This window comes from Pteropus alecto, unplaced genomic scaffold, assembly GCF_000325575.1.
Source record: "Pteropus alecto unplaced genomic scaffold, ASM32557v1 scaffold398, whole genome shotgun sequence".
NCBI lineage: Eukaryota > Metazoa > Chordata > Mammalia > Chiroptera > Pteropodidae > Pteropus > Pteropus alecto.
In genome coordinates, this window is record NW_006442497.1 from 5,109,704 (window position 1) to 5,126,745 (window position 17,042).

Genomic DNA, 17,042 nt, shown 5'->3' on the forward strand with positions numbered 1-17,042 from the left:
CTAAAACTGCCTCCCACTCCCTACCCCCAACCATTCCCAAATTAGAATCTAGGAGAGGGGCTTTTTCCTGTTTGAGCTTCCCAGGTGATTGGGAACTACTGCCCAAAGACACTTTGCCATAAAAACCCAAGAAATGTTGCCTGGCCCAATCAGGATTTGCCTGACATAGAATATTATGAGAGGGTATGGAGATCTGCCTCAGTTTTTGTTTCTATAGGTTGGCCTTATTAGTTTCTTTGTGTCTCATCCTGCCCACTCCTCAACTCTAGGTTTGACTCATGGTCTAAGTGGGCTTCCTCTTGGAATTGGGGTAGAATAGATATTAGGGAGTTAAACACATTACTATGCATGCTTTGACATATGGTTCATAAAGTTTCTAAATTAGTGTGATATCTGCCATGTTTTAGGTTTCAATTTATGAAATTTGAAAGTCTATTTCCTTCTTATTAGAATTTTTACCAAAACGTTTAAACCATAAATCATAAGTCTGTAAAACTATTCTAAGTGCTGGGGACACGACAAAGTCCCTGCTTTCATGGAGTTTAGTTATTTTATGCATTTATTTTGGGTGGGAGGGGATGGAATTGGACAGTACACATGCAAACAAATAGATGAATGAACAATGAGTAATAAGTGAACAAGATGATAGGAAATGGCGAAAGAGCTAAAAAGAAGATAGAACAGGTTATATGATACTGGCTGACGGGAAGAAAGCTGCTTTAGCTAGGTTGGTAAGTGAAGACCTCCTTAAGGAGGTGATGTTTGTGCTGAGACCTGAGTGACAAAAGGACCAAGCCATGCTGAAATGTCAGGGAAGACCATCCCAGGCAGAGGATATCCAGGAAAGCCTGAGGACTGATAAGACTGACAAGGAGAGGGTCACTTTGACTTCTTTGTCCAAGAAAGCACAAATTACTTATATGGGTGTACCTCCTGAGAAATAAGGATTTTGGTGGGCTTTTATAGTCCTTTATGTTTTCGCTATGAAAACAGAACTTTATGTTAAAGAAATCAAGCATCGACAGAAATTATACAGATATATATATCTCTCTCTCTATGTATGTATATATATATGTGTATATATATGTGGATATATATATATACATATATATACACACACACACACACATAATTTCTAGCTAGATTCAGAGGAATACAGATTCTTAGCATAATGACTGGAACACAGCAAGTTTCCATCAATATCAAACAAAGAGAAAAGGGTGAAATGCATGCCCAAGTTCATACTCCTGATTCCTGGTACTCTTTAGAAAGAAATTTTATTTTTGAATTGGCTGTACATTTATAAATTTCAAAGTTCAAGAAGTATAAAAATCTCTCCCCTTGAGTTCCTGTCTACCCCCAAGAAGGGAGGGATATTATCAGTTTTTCTTTAAACTCCATCTTGTGGAATGCTTTTTTTCCTCTGGGGCAGAAGAGAAAGTTGGGAATAAACAGCCAGTGACTTTTAATAAACTGGGCCAGTAAGGCCCAGTCTTCAGAACTTTCTGGATTGCTCTTTCCCCAACCTGAAGAAGGGAAATGTTTTCCCCTTCCATCAGGCATGAAGCTTCACTTTCTTGATCCAAGGGTAGATGCGGGAAAGTGGATGCAATGACCTTTTCCTTTTTCTTTTACAGCTTGCTTCAGACTCAATCTGCTTAGACTGATCAAAAGCACTTTCTGCCACAATCCGGGTTTACCAGCATATCAACATCTCTTTAAATAGAATGCAAATTCAAAAGCCAATACTAAAAATATTAAAATGGTTTATCCACCCTCTGCTTTAGCCTATTTATAATTTCAGCAGACATATCAACCCATGATGCATTTTTGCTACCTTCTATATAAAGTAGAACCATCTTTTGTTAGCATGTGTGTGGATGATTCCACTGAGCTGAATTCTGCCTAATGCTTCTCTCCTGAATTACAGATTGCTTATTGGGAAGTATTTGATGGGTCAGTAATCAGAGAGCTGGAAGGTTCCTTGTCTGGGTCAATTAATGGTATGGATATCACAGTGGAAGGAGTGTACTTTGTCACAGGTGAGTTCTGGAATAAGAAAAAAAAAAAAAAAAGCCAAGCCCGACTTATTTAGATAGGAACATGGAATTCCCAGGCAGGAGGCAACTGAAAGTGACAAAAAAAAGGGTCTAAAGGGCAACACGGTTTGATTCAGTCCTGAGCACTGCAGTCAGTGTGGCTGGAAGAGTAAAATCCAGAAGCTGTATTTCAATGAGAGGAAATGTTTGCCCAGGAGCCTTTGTGGCACAAATTAAAGCTAAGCCTTACATTGCTGGCTTTTTTTTTCTATGAAAGGCACTGATGATACAAATGGGCCTTAAAGGGCTCAGGCGGTTCAGTGTGCCTTGCTTTGTTATTTCTTGCCGAAGTCTAAAATGCCAGGCTTTTATTAAGTCAGCATTTCCAGGAGTCACGTACCACACAACATGCCTATAGAAACAATATCAATAACATTTCTTGTCAGGCTATTTGACTCTTAGGATATTAGCAAATAAATGTCCCCAATGAACTAAAGTTTCACAAAAACATTTATTGAAAACAAGACATAAAACCAGATATGATGCGATCCCAGTCACATACACAGATATATGTTTATACCTGTACACTTATAGAAAAAAAGACTGGAAGGAACTAAACCAAGATGTTACTAGTGGTTATTTTTGGGTCATAGGATCAAGGGTGATATCACCTCTTTTATCCCCCCCCCCAAATTTACTACAACATAGACTTTTATAATCAAGAAAAAGAGTTATTATAAAGACATACTTTTCTTTCTTTAAGTTGGCACATGGGAAATATGTTGAAAATGATCCAGTTATTTGAAATTAGAGCTATTTAATTCTATTACAGTGATGCTATATAAATGTTTTTTTTTTTCAGGTGGAAATGATCATCTGGTCAAAGTTTGGGATTATAATGAGGGTGAAGTGACTCACGTTGGGGTTGGACACAGTGGCAACATCACGCGCATTCGGATAAGTCCAGGAAATCAGTACATCATTAGCGTAAGTGCCGACGGAGCCATTTTGAGGTGGAAATACCCATTTGCCTCATGAAGCGACGGAGACCTCCTGATTCACACAGTTCTATTGAAGGCTGAGTTTAGATAACTTTGAGATTGGTTTTGATTTCTCACATCTGTGTTTTTGTTCAAAATATTTTCATCAAATAAGGAGAAAAAGATTTTCCTTTCCTTTATAGAATGCATTCTATGTTCTTAAATTACATATTAAAATTGAAATATGTTCAAGAGTAGTTTGTCCAAGCTGTAAATTAAAAGTTTATTATGAATAGATTCACATTTGTTGGTTTCCTGTCATAATTTCTTTTCTACGACTCTGCAAAACCCATAGCCCTTCCTCATGGTGTGTCCACAGACAGCTTTGCTGATATCCTCTAAAAATAAGGAAGGCGAGCTTACCTTCTTAATCAGCATCTCTTCTTAATCAGCATCTCATTGGTCAAGCTGTAGGGGGCAAAACTTTGGTTTGAATCCAGATAATGGATGGGTTTTTTTTGTTTTTTTTTAAACTCTCCCAGCCACTGTTTTCTTTTTTGTAAAGCAAGAATAAAGGTTATTTGCTTTTAAACTATGATCAAAGAGTTATTGTGAGAATTAAGTGAAATAATGTATTAAGGCATCTGCAGAATTCCTGACAGAGTAGAGTTAAACATGAATCATAGTGCTTTTGCCAAAGAAAATATGTGTTGTTGAGGATCTTGGGGTAATTATCAAGGATGAAATTTCATAAATGCTTTTTTGGAGTTGGCCATAAAATATTTTTCCTGTGCTTACTATCAGAAGAACCAGGGAATGGGTCTTGTGTCGTAATTGTCCAACCAGATATTCATTTCCAGAGAAGTTAAATAATGACACTTTCCAGAAACAGTCCCCAAGGAAAAGTATGGTCTTTTGTTCTAAGCATATCCTTTATTCTTAACTAACGCTTTTTTTTTTTTTTTTTTTTTTTGGCATCTGGTGACTTGCTGCTGCCTTATTTGATATATCAAGGTGGATATTTAATAAACGATGATCACTTAGCAAATAACATTTCAGAGCACTGATGTAATAATGCATACTGCTGATCTTTTTCCGAGCTAGAAATTGATGAGAAATTCATTTTGCAAGATTTCACCTGATTAATTATAAACCTAACAGCTACAGGATAAAGTGGGCAGAGGCCGGTAGAGTTACCCAGGTAATCAAGGGCCAAGCAAGGCCAAGCCAATTCTGATTGGGCAACAATTCATCAAGGATTTTGCGTTTAGGAGAGAGCGGGTGACCGCGTAGGGGGTGCGTCTTAGATCCAGAAAACTTCCTGGTAAGTAAATACTATACACTACAGAGGTTAGAACGAGCCAAACTGTGGGGTTGGCAGTCCACAGACCCAGGTCGAGTTCCAGTTTCTTTGCTTACTGGCCTTGCGGCCTCTGTATATTGCGTTAACCTCTCTGATTCCGTTTCTCCACCAGTTAAAGCGAAGATGATTAAGCCTTTTAAGACTTTTGGAAAATGACTCTAACCTAGTCGGCAGTTTTAAAAAACAAACCATAACCATTTTGGTTATTTCACGCAAAGTAACACGCGGCTTCGAGTTCCGGTCCTAGGATGGCGGGTCGCGGCAAAGTCTCTGTTTCCCCTGAGGGGCAAAAAGGCTGGAAGGAGTGATTCTGCGGAAGAATCACCTGTACACAAAAGCGCCCCCCACCTCTTCACAGCTCGCAGTGCGCGTCTCTCACCACTCAAGAGGCTGCCCTTTGGAGCGTCTTCCTTTCCCCTTCTTCATATTCACCTGGTCGTAATTACAAGAAACTGAGAAATAGCCAGGACTTTGCAATTTACTAGGCGCTTTCAAATTTATCATTCCTCTATTATTTCCCCGGCTTGAAAGCCTGCAGGGAAAAGGAGCAGAGGTTAAATTCAGGCCTGTTGGTTTACAAGAGGTAAGATAGGGAGGGGAACGTGAACTCTACGACTCCCAGGGTTTTATTCCCAGTCCGTGCCGCGGGTGCGGGGGTGGGTGGCCCAGCGCTGCCCTGGGGCGGAACCTGCGGCCGGATTCCCGCGCGGGGCGGGGTGGCCCCGCCCTTGGCTCCGCCTCCGCCCGGCCCGACACACCTGGCCCGCAGGTAGCCTGAGCCGGGTTGCCTGTCCAGGGCTGTAAGGGCCTGTTAGCGGCCAGTCCGCTCCCGGCCTTGGGGCTCCACTCTTGGAGGTGCGCCGACGGGAGCTATGGAGCCGGGCTCAGAGGCCGCGGCAGGAGAGGGGCGGCCCGCGCCCCGGCCCCGTCGCCGCCGCTCCCTGCGCCGCCTGCTCAGCCGCTTCCTGCTGGCACTGGGCAGCCGCTCCCGCCCCGAGGACTCGCCGCCTCGGCCCCAGCCGGGACACTGCGATGGCGACGGTGAAGGGGGCTTTGCCTGCGCGCCGGCCCCAGCTCCAGACGCTCCAGGGAGCCCCGGGGAGGAGCGCCAGCCGGGACCCCAGTCCCAGCTCTCCGCCAGCGACGGGGCGCGGCCCCCGGGCACGCAGGGCTTGAAAAACCACGGCAACACCTGTTTCATGAACGCCGTGGTGCAGTGTCTCAGCAACACCGACCTGCTGGCTGAGTTCCTGGCGCTGGGGCGCTACCGGGCGGCGCCCGGCCGTGCCGAGGTCACCGAGCAGCTGGCGGCGCTAGTGCGCGCGCTGTGGACACGCGAATACACGCCCCAACTTTCCGCGGAGTTCAAGGTAGGCAGCGGCGCCTTGCCGCCTACCGCTTTCGCCCCTTGGCGGCAGCCTTGCTCTGGCCCTTCTGGTTTCGCTTCTTGGGAAGTGGGTGCTCTATAAGGAAAGGGTTTTCCTGGAGCCTTCTTTAGATGGCATTCACCAGTTCTCCTTCAGTTGACCGCCCTTATTTTTGAGTTGATTTGTTGTGCTATCATTCGCATACGTTTTCTTTATGAAGTAATTCCTCACAGATATTTTGAGGGGTTGGGTAGAGGGAGCTGACAGATTTGAGGAATGTGTTTAGCATTTTTGCTTTCAGCAAACATTTGTGAAAGTATTGTAGGTCTGTGGGCCAGGCAGTGTTTTAACGCCAGGGATAGTTACAGGGCTCCTGGGTGGGGCGTCGGACTTTGAAGGCCAAGGCCAAGGAGGAAGGAGGTGATTCTTTAGTTGAGATCTGAATGATGAGGACTCAGCCAGGCCAAGATCTAGGAATAATCCAGGTAGAGAGAGTATAGGCACAGGCCTGAAGGAGGTGAGAATTGTAGGCACCGAAGGAAAATAGAGTGGCTGGAGCCCAGCCAGAGTGGGGTTTAGGTAGGTTGACCAGATCATGTACGGGCTTGGAGGCAATGGTAAGGAGTTTGGATTTTATTCTAAGCCCAATGGAAGCTCAGAACCTGTGTGCCAGGTACTATGCTGAATCCCCAGTAGAGACAGTGGGCGTGCTTTATCGGAGATGACATCCTTTGTTTAGTGCAAATTAAATCCCCTAGGATGCGTTAGCACGGGATTGCATCCATTGTCCCCAGGATCATGGTCTACTTGGGATGCTGCAGGGTCATGAGGCTTTGGAAGTTATGTGTATCATTTCACCCAGTGTTAAAGCTGGGCGTTTGTTTGGAGTCCCAGTTGGATTTAAGAGTTCCTGATAATTGATGCACATGGCTTGCTTCCTACTTAAAAAACCACAGCTCTGGGCAGAGAGCTGAAGCTCCCCATAGACTAGTGATTGTTGTTCTTGGGGGAGGAGGGAACCTGTCAGTGTTCATTCCACAAGCATCATCGCTCTTGAGTTTCAGCCTGAGAAAGCAGTCCTTGCCCAAATGACCCAAGTGGATGCCAAGCCCCACCTTCCTCTCTACTGCTTCCACTAGTGAAATACTGTGCTGCAGGAATCAGTGAGTTAAATGGACATCATTATCTCTTTTTGGTAACATTTGTTTTTTAAATGTGAGAGGCAGTATTGTATAGCGGGTCAGAGCAAGGTCTCTGGAGCTTTGTGAACTTGAGCAAGTTTCCAAATCTAGCCATTCCTCAGCTTTCCTCATCTGTAAAGCGGAACTGTAATGGTACCTACCTTATATAGTATAGCCTTATGAAGAATAAATGAGTTATATGTACACATTTAAAACAGTGCCTAGCTCCAAGGAACTTTTCATTATTCTATTATTACACCTCTTCATCTGCAGATACCTAGGAGGAGGGAAAAAAGTAATCTTTATGTACTTTTCTCATGCTAGATACATTTTCATCCAGTTACTGCAGGGATGGGAGAGGCAGGAGTAGCTTGAAAAAATTCTTCCAAATTACTAATTATCCTCAGTGACTCACCAGGACTTCCTATCTGTCTCCTGCTCCAAAACCCCTAAGGCCTGGAAGCTCCCCATGAGCCTTGGGGAATGGAAGGATAATCAAGTTGTTAATATGTTAATGAGGGTGACATAATCAGGGGTTTCCCGGAACTTTCTGGGTAGCCAGACTTGGAGAGAGTGGAGAATTCAGAATCCCGGGTTTTAAACCTTGCTGATTTAAATCTAGGTGAGCTCCTCTTATTTTACAGATGAAGAAATATTCATTTATCCAACAAGTATTTCTTGAATGTTCAGACACTATAACGGGCACATGGAATACATGAGTGATGAGTGTGAAACCTAATTTTGGAGCTGCTCTCCAGGAACTTATGGTCCAGCGAGAGAGCTGGATGGTAATGAAATAATCACACAGGCACATATTTAGAGCTGGCGACAAATGCCAGAAAATAAAAATACAAAGAGTTGTTGTAATTCTGGCAGGAGAATGTGATTTGATTGGGAGAGGTGGAGTGAGGAGAGGCAGGAAGGCTTCCCAGGAGAGGATGTAGGTAGGAGTGTGGGAAAGTGTATTCCAGTGCCAATCACTGATGGGGTTGGGGCTGAGGAGCTAGGCAGAATAAATGAATGGTTAAATGAATTAATGAAAGCCTATGTGACTCAGTGGGAGCTAGGGAGAAGAAGCTGGAGAATTCGTAGGGGACAAGCCACAGAAGTTTTTGGAAAGGTGTTTGGTCTTCAGGAGTGATTTTTAGCTTTAGACAGAGGAAGGGAGGAAATTGAGAAGGACCAGCATGCTAGAGTGAGTTATCTGACTCCAGACATGCACACAGAGTGGGTTTGCAGTGCACCCCCTTCCTGAGCCCTGAGTCACCCAGCCTCCTGGAGACACCAGGACCACTCTTTGTTTCAACAGCAAATGAATAAATACATTTAAAATATTCTGTTCATGGTATTATCTACAGTACTTGGTTTTCCTAATGATGTAATTAAATATGTGTATACTATAAAAATTGAAAATGTGAAAGTGAAAATGTGAAAAAAGATCTGGAATGCCACTAGAGATAACCATCTCTAGAGATAATCATCATAAACATTGATGTGTTTCAAAGAATACACAAACAATTGGAAATTCTCATTTTAGACCCTGCCTTTTTAAAAACTATTATAAGACTTTCTCCTGGTCATTAAAATATTCTACAGAATTTAATTTTTAATGATCGTGTAATATTTTATTAAATGAACCAATCCCTATGGAGACATTTATGCACTGTACTATTTTTGTTATCACACTGCTTTGAAAATTTTTATATTTAAATCATTTTCCTCAGCTCTGTTTGGTTCCATAAGCTTAATTCCTTAAAGTGAAATTACATGGTTAAAGCAAAGATGACCATTTTGTTATTTTTATGTTCTTTTGGTTTTTAAATCAACTGTGTTGAGGTATAAATTATGTATAATGAAATGCACCCATTTACAAAAATTGAGTTATATTTGACATAGAACATGGTGTAAGTTTAAGATGTACAGCAGCCCCCTTGTTATCTGTGAGGAATATGTTCCAAACCCCCAGAGGATGCCTGAAACTGCAGGTGGTACTAAACCCTATATATATTATATTTTTTCCTTTATACACATACCTATGGTAAAGTTTAGTTTGCAAATTAGGCACAGTAAGAGCTTAGCAACAATAATAATAAAATAGAACATTTTAACAATATATTATAATAAAAGTTATGTGAAAGTGGCCTCTCTAAAAATATCTTATTGTACTGTACTCACTCTTCTTGTCCTAATGACAGGAGGTGATAAAATGCTTATGCAATGAGGTGAAGTGAGGTAAGTGACACAGGTATTGTGACACAGCCTTAGGCTACTATAAGTGTGAGGAACACAAGAACTGAGATACGAGACAGTAGATTTGATAATGGAGACAGCTACTAAATGACTAATGGGTGGGGATCATATACTGCATGGATTCACTGGACAAAGGGATGGTTCACCTCCTGGGTGGCATGGAGTGGGACAGTGCAAGATTTCATTATGCTACTCAGAATGGAGTGCAATTTAAAACTTACGAATTGTTTATTTTGGGAATTTTCCATTTAATATTTTTGGACTTCGGTTGACCTCATGTAACTGAAAGTATGCAAAGCAAAACTGAGAATAAGGGGGCTTACTGTTCATCATATTGCTTTGATATATTTATATTGCAATGTGATTGCCAGTAGCGTTAGCTAACACCTCTCTCATGTCACATAATTATCATTTCTTCTAGTGTTAGAGGCAATTAAAACCTAGTCTCAAGTTTAATGTCTATAATACAGTTTTGTTATCTATAATCACTGTACTGTGTGTTAGGTCTCTGGGTCTTATTTATTGAGTTGCAAGGTTGTACCCTTAAACAATACCCCTCCTACGTCCCCACCCCTCACCCCTTGTTAACCACTATTTTACTCTCTGCTTGTATGATTTCAGTTATTTCTTTGACTAGGAATGAGATATAGGATTTTTCCACATTTCTTACTAGTTGTAAGACTGCACTTGTAATTGTCTGTTTATGTCATTTATTTATTCTGCCTTGGTTTTAATGTCATTTTACTTGTTTCTATAAGTTTCTCAACCCTTGTCGTATTTTCTGCAAATATTTTCTCCAAACTCTCTCCTTCTCCCTATCCCGATACTGGAAGTTTTATATTTATATCATCCCTTTGATAAATATTGTATTTTATGAGTTTCTAGTTTTCCTATGGTTATATTAAGGATTTCAGCCATCTGGAATTTATCTTAGCTTATGTGCCTGGGGATCGATTTGAGATCTCTGATTTTAGACATAGATTATGCCTCAAGTGATATACTAGAGGTGCACTACTTTTTTAAAAACAAGGATGCCATCATCATTCTTATGTTTTGGAAGTTCTTGACAAAACAGTACGTAAGACATGAAATGGAAATGGAGTAAAAAATATTGAACAGAAAGAAAATTACCAAATGGCTCTAGAAAGCTTTATTTTAGAATTACCATGGTCACTAATGAGGTCAGATGCAAGATAGAGAGTTAAAATAAGTAACCATTTATACCATTATAAATATTAGATTTCATTCATAAAAACAATCAGAAATATGAAACAACTAGGAATAATTTAAATAATAAATACGTTAAAAATTATTCATGTTTGAGAGGACAGACATGCACACAGATAGAGCTACGCCATGGTGTAGGGTAGAAATACCAGATATTTCCATTCTTCCCTCCCAAGTTAGCATTTAGCTTTAATGCAATTCTAGTCACATTTCAATGGACTTTCTATGGGAATGTCCTTTGTAGGAATCAGTAGGTCGCATTATTTAAAAAATTCTGGAAAATACCAGATAGATACTGTTGTAATTGGAAAGAGACCAATAAAGAACAGTGTTCACTGTAAAAAAATTTGCAAAGTACAAATGAGAATTAAAAAACCACCTATGGTCCCATCCTTCTATGATGACCATTTGTTAATATTTTGCCTTATATTTTCTGGTCTTTTATCTTTCTACAAATATATATAAAACAATCTCAGATAGTTTTTCACTTTTTTTTTTAAAATGAAAAGATAATTTATTTTCTCTCTCATTAGTGTTTCCTCAGCATAATTTTTAAGGCCATCTTATATGAATGTGCCACACGCTTTCCCCAAATAACTTTGATACTTGGAGATAACTTTGTATCTCTCATTCCTTAGTCTAAATTCTCTAAGGTGGAATTACAGTTGACCTTTGAACAACACTGGGATTAGGAGTGCTGACACTTATCCTGTGCAGTCAAAAATCCAAGTATAACTTTTGACTCCCACAAAACTTAACTACTGTTGACTGGAAGCCTTACTGATGATAACAAATTGTCGATTAACATATTTTTGCATGTTACATGCATTATATACTATATTCTTACAATAAAGTAAGCTAATGAAAAAATGTTAAGACAATCACAAGAAAATACATTTACAGTTTTTATTGAGGAAAAAAAAGCATGCATAAGTGGACCCATGCAGTTCAAACTCGTGTTGTTCAAGGGCCAACTGTGCTGTGTTTATATAGGGGAACATTTTTAAGACCCTATCTTGTCTGTCTTCTTGAAGTTGTTAAATTCCTTCTGGAAAGGTTGTATGTATGGCTTTATAGCCAGGCTAACATGAAGAGAGAGTCAGTTTTAAAGGATTTGCTTGATTAGCAGTAAGGAAATGGATTTCACACGGAAAGAAGTAAAAATATAAAGGTATGGATTTTTGAAGTGGGAAAATACACCTGAGTGGCTGGAGCTTTGAAACCCATGAGAGAGTGGTGAGAGACACGGATGGGACCAGTCCAGAGAAGTTTGGACTATTAGGTGGTAAGAGAGTCAGGAAGGGTTTGGAGTAGGGGCATGGCATTATCTTGTGGGGCTGTAGGAAAATGGGTCTTTTCTGCCCTGCAGGTAGCGGGCCAGCAGGAAGAGATCTTGGGGAATAGGCTCCTTTGTAAATAGATATTATCATCTGAGAAGCAATAGTTGGGACTTAACAGTGGGGATGGGACTCTACTGCAGGGGCGGGGCAGAAACCATTTGGAAGCCAGAATCCAGAATGCTTGACCATGCACTTATGTGAGTGTGAGAGAGAATCTGGAAGGGGACATCGACATTAAGAGGAAGAGCTGATCATAGAGATTTGAATTTGGAGGGACTAGCTGCTCCCTAAGAAAGAATGTTGGTACTAAGGATACAGGTCTGAGGATGGCTGGGGGGTAAGGTGGCCAGGTAAAATGTATGATGCCCAGTGAAATTTGAATTTCGGATAAACAACCTTTTAGTATCCTAAATACTGATACTGTATGGGACAAACTTATACTACAAACGTTATTCATTTTATTTGCTAAATCTGGCAGCCTTACAAAGTGCAGAGAAGCCTGGAGGAACTAGACCTTCCAGAGAGCCAGACTTTTGCTTCATCTTGAATTTTGCTTCATCTCCTCCTATAGTTTTCTTTAAATTCCAAGGGAATATTAAAAGAAAGAAAAAGAATAAATCCCAGGCCATTGGATTTGATTGGCAGTGGTAACAATTGTCTGCATCCACAGTCTTGCTCAGACTGCTCCCTTTGGTGGGCGTGAGTGAAAAACAGACCTGGGTGCAAGGAGGCCTAATGCCTGGCTCTGCAGTCTCGGGTGGGACAACCAACCATATCTACTGTGCGCACACACACAGACAAGGGGATTCGCTTACACTCAGACGCTCATGCTTGCACATGCATTAAAAAAAAAAAAATCCCTGGAAAGGTGATTAGAAAGTGCTAAGCGTGGCCTCCCCTTGTGAAGGGGTACACAGGAATGGGGTCAAGTAGAAAGAAGACTTTTCATTACTGCCCTTTTTTATATTTTGAATTCTTTTTTTAAAGTATGTGCATATATTACCCTTTGAAATAAACTTTTAAAAAAGCTGGAATATGCATTTACACAGAAAATGGTAAAGTTGTTAGACAATTTAATAGGACAGTGCAAAAGGCACAGGGAGTATAAGTGTCCCGAGGGCAGGGATCATGTATGCCTTGTTCACTGTTGTGTCCCCATCCAGAGAATAATACCTGGCACGTGATAAGCACCCAACTGATATTTATTAAAGGAACGAAGGTTGAAAATGATCAACTGTTTTGTAATCTCACCGCACAAAGAGAAGTTTGGACTTAGATTTCACATATATTAGAAGAGGTGATGAAGGTAGCTTTGTGCACAGTATTTAAGGAAGTCCACTGCACTGAGCCAGGGCGTCATTCAGAGAGAGAGAGAGCTAAAGTTATGATAGTGAATGAAATCACCGAGGGAGAGGGTAAGGCAAGAAGCTGTTACCCTGGGGCAGTGAATAGAGGGAGACAGCATGAAAATAGACTGACAGAGGAGGACCAAGGAGCCTGTGCCCCATCTAACAAGGGATGAGAGCTTCAGGGAGGACAGATGGTCAACAGAATCAAAATATTCAACACAGACCACCCTGTGGTTTTCAAAGGACAGGCTATATTTTAGTAGTCTTTCTTGAAAAAAAGGCACCTTCTCCTATACAGAGAAACTTTATAGCATCTGGACACTGCTCCAAAAGGGGAGGTTTTCAGAGGAAAGACCATTTCTCATCCTGTATTGTTACCATGTTGTCCCAGGGCAGGGCTGAAGAGCGACTACTAGTAGACCTAGAGCCATTATGCCCTGATTTGGTTGTTGGAAGGGCCAGACGGACCCTCTGGTTTTCTTTTTTTTCTTTCAGAATGCAGTTTCCAAGTATGGCTCTCAGTTCCGAGGCAATTCCCAGCATGACGCCCTGGAGTTCCTGCTCTGGCTGCTGGATCGTGTGCACGAGGACTTGGAGGGCTCGACCCGAGCGCCAGGGTCCGAGAAGGTCAGTCACTCTTAGAAACACATTGTATAATTTTCTTTTTTCCTCTAAATATTTACTCAGCTCCTCAAAACTGAATCTCGAAATTCAGATTCTAAGATTCCTGTGGATTCTGGCTCGTGTGTACACAGTGCCGTTCCCTGCTCCTTTCTCTTAGCTCTGTTTGTTGTAGACAATGCATTTTCTTCCACTGCAGTATTTTCGTCCTCTCTAATCCCAGTGATATCATGAATAGGGCTTCTTTTTGGCTTACATTTTGAAAAATCTCATTTTTGTCAATATTCTGTGCATTAGTGTGATCATATGAGGCCATGACTACCACCACTTATTATTTTCAGGTGGTACCATTTAACTCTACCATTGCGTTTTCTGTTTTGTATTCTACAGAGCATCAATTCCCATTCTTTTTTCTCATGACACTGGAGGAATGGTACATCTTTGTAGATGTGTACCTAGCATTTCCAGATTTTGATGAAACTTCAAACCTTTGAGAGTAGGAAAGCACTATAAACATTTGTAATAGCTCCAGTTAATTGATAATTAGTTATGTTCTCTATGGGGCTTTGCTAAATATACATGGTGGGTTCTGCTCTAATGCTATCCTTTTATCTCTCACTTAAGAAAATAAAAGTAAGTGGATATTATACGAAGAGTGAGCCAAGTTATTATAACAACATCTTTAATTTAAAAAATGTTTCCCAATCTTTGGTAATCAATCACATATTACTTTTGATGTATCTCAGTACTGATCCAATGCAGCTATGAGAACTGCTTTACCAGTGTTATTGCTTGTTTTAAATCTGGACACTTTATTCCCATCTCTCTCATGAATCAATTCCCATCCTTTCATTATTTGCTTGGAGCCCGTCATTCTAGAGTAATAAAGAATATGGCATGATGAATGTAGTTAATAATACTGAAAATTTGCTAAGAGAGTAGATTTCAGGTGTTCTTATCATACACAAAAAAGGTAACTATGTGAGGAGATGGATATGTTAGTTTGATGGTAGTAATCATTGCACTATCTGTATGTGTACCAGATCATCATGTTGTATACCTTAAATATATATAATGTTTTATTAAAAAGAAAAAGAATGAATGACTCAGAAAGCTGAGTCATTATTTTTAACTTGTCCACACAGCCAGCTGTTATCTATGCTTCTTTCTCTTTTAAAATGACAAATTGCAAGTTTAAGAAAAGGTAAACAGAACCATATATGTCTCAAATAAGAATAGACCCATTTTAAACAACAATATGATGTAATCAAAAGCTAAGAGTTGGATGGAGGTGCAAAAATGGTCCTCTTGCCCAAGACAGCAAGTTGCCTTCTGCATGGGATAGGGGAAGTAACAGTTGTACAGTATTCTGTACTCCTCAGATCACACCTTGGAATGATGTATACAATGTGGGTAACTGTTGTGATTTACAGAGCAGTGCTAAGGTTATTATCCACATTTTATATGTGTGTAAACCAAGAATCAGAGAGGTTGGGTAGACTTCCAAAAGCAACGCAGCTAAACAAGGGACAGAATCAGGATTCAAGTTCAAGGGGGTCTTGCTTGAAAGCCTGTTTTCTTATTTTAAAAAATCCCAAAACACCCCAGTCACCCACAAAACACACAAATGAACCAAACCAAAAACATCACCACATAAGAAACTGGGAGGACCACAAGTCAGAGGTTGTGGGATTATTGGTGATTTTTATCTACAGTGATTTTCTGTTTATCTTATTCAGACCCTTTTAGTTGCAAGTGACATAAATTTAACTTGATTCAACTTGAGCAAAGGGCATTTATTGGCTTTTATAGCTTGCACATCCAAGGATTGACTAGCTTCAGGTAAGGCTGGATCCAGGGACTCAGATGATGTCACCAGGTCTTTGGCGCTCTCTCTCTTGTCTCTGGCTTCATTCTCAGACCGTCTCTGCTCACACGGGGACAAGAGGGACACCTGCAATGCTCACATGGTCTTTAACACTTGGAATTCCAGAAAAAGCCCAGAGAAGAGTATAATTGTCCAGTGTGGTTCACATGTCCATTGCTGGGCAGGTGGCCAGCAGAATGGAATAGTCTGTGTGGGCACACCTGGGTCTCATGGGCATGTGTTATGTGTGTGTTGGAGGGATAGGGGTTAACGCCACCCAAGTCACATGACCAAGGAGGCCGTTTTTTAGGTTCTGTCAGGGCTGCTTTCCTAAGGAAAGGAATGCTGAGCAGGTAAACATGTCTACTACACTGTATATTCCATAATCTTAGAGTGAGCACATTTTGAAATCAGAATTATGTAATTTTTTAAAGATACTGTTTATTGAATATTTGTTATGTGCCATGCTTCTAACTTGATGCTTTTCATGATTTGTTTTGCTACCGACACACAGAAGACACCCAGTAGGCTCTTGAATGGTTGAATAAATTATGTAGTTACCATGCTTTAATATTTGTAAGGACAGCTCATGTTTTATAGTTATCGGGAATTTAGGTTAAGTAAGTTGTCCAAGGCCACTCAACTTCTTGGAGGAAAAAGAATTGAACCTGAGTCTATTTCAAAGCTACCATATTGGATCTCTTTCCTTGTCATGAGTGCCTTGTGCCTTCTCAGTTCCCCACCAGGTGGTGAGAGGAAGCCTGTCCTGCCTCTTTCGCTGGCTGCATATGAAAGGCCTCATGTCCTGCTTACCCCTCCTTTAGCTCTCTGGCTGTGCCAGGCAGCTCTTTCTACCTGGAATGTAGAAGGGATCAACAGCCTTCTAAATTGCCTTTAATCTTCCTCTTAGTCCCTTGGTGGGGGAAAAGGCATTGGGCTTAAGGGTGGGGAAGATAACTTCAGAGGTTAAGTAACTTGCCCCAAGTCACACAGCAAGTACAGGGGAGAGCCAGGAGCCAATCTAGGAAATGCAACTCTAGAACAGGGTTTCTTAACCTTAGCACTTTTGACATTTGGGGCCCAGCAATTCTTTGTCATGGGGGCTGTCCTTCACATTGCAGCGTTTGTAGCATCCTTATACCCAGTAGATGCCAGTAGACCCCCAGTTGTGACTGATAACCAAAAATGTCTCCAGACATTGGAAAATATCCCCTGGGGAACCAAAGCACCCCCCCATCCTTTCTGGTGAGAGCCTTTATTCCCAACCATGGTGCATGACTCCCAAACCTTTCTTTAAGATAACATTGAGTTTATTTAAGCCAAGAGGGCCTGCCAATAATTCTTCTTAACAACTTCAAGACCCATGTAAAAGCTGCCATAATTGGTCTTCCAGTTTCCAATATGCCGCATTACTATATATTCTCCACATTGTAGCCAGAGTGATCTTTTAAAAAGGAA

At 41.0% G+C, this 17,042-nt stretch overlaps 2 protein-coding genes across 2 annotated transcripts in view; both read left to right on the forward strand.

Moving 5' to 3' along the window:
* Positions 1–3,078, forward strand: part of CFAP52 (cilia and flagella associated protein 52) — a 44,548-nt gene extending 41,470 nt beyond the window's left edge. Inside the window, exons 13-14 of the mRNA XM_006922385.2 lie at positions 1,931–2,042; positions 2,902–3,078. Of these exons, the coding sequence (XP_006922447.1) occupies positions 1,931–2,042; positions 2,902–3,077 (288 nt within the window). The 3' untranslated portion in view covers position 3,078. The remainder of the gene's footprint in view (positions 1–1,930; positions 2,043–2,901) is intronic.
* Positions 3,079–5,254: 2,176 nt separating this feature from the next.
* Positions 5,255–17,042, forward strand: part of USP43 (ubiquitin specific peptidase 43) — an 81,547-nt gene continuing 69,759 nt past the window's right edge. The window contains exons 1-2 of the mRNA XM_025040082.1: positions 5,255–5,752; positions 13,592–13,723. Coding sequence (XP_024895850.1) covers positions 5,255–5,752; positions 13,592–13,723 — 630 coding nt within the window. The remainder of the gene's footprint in view (positions 5,753–13,591; positions 13,724–17,042) is intronic.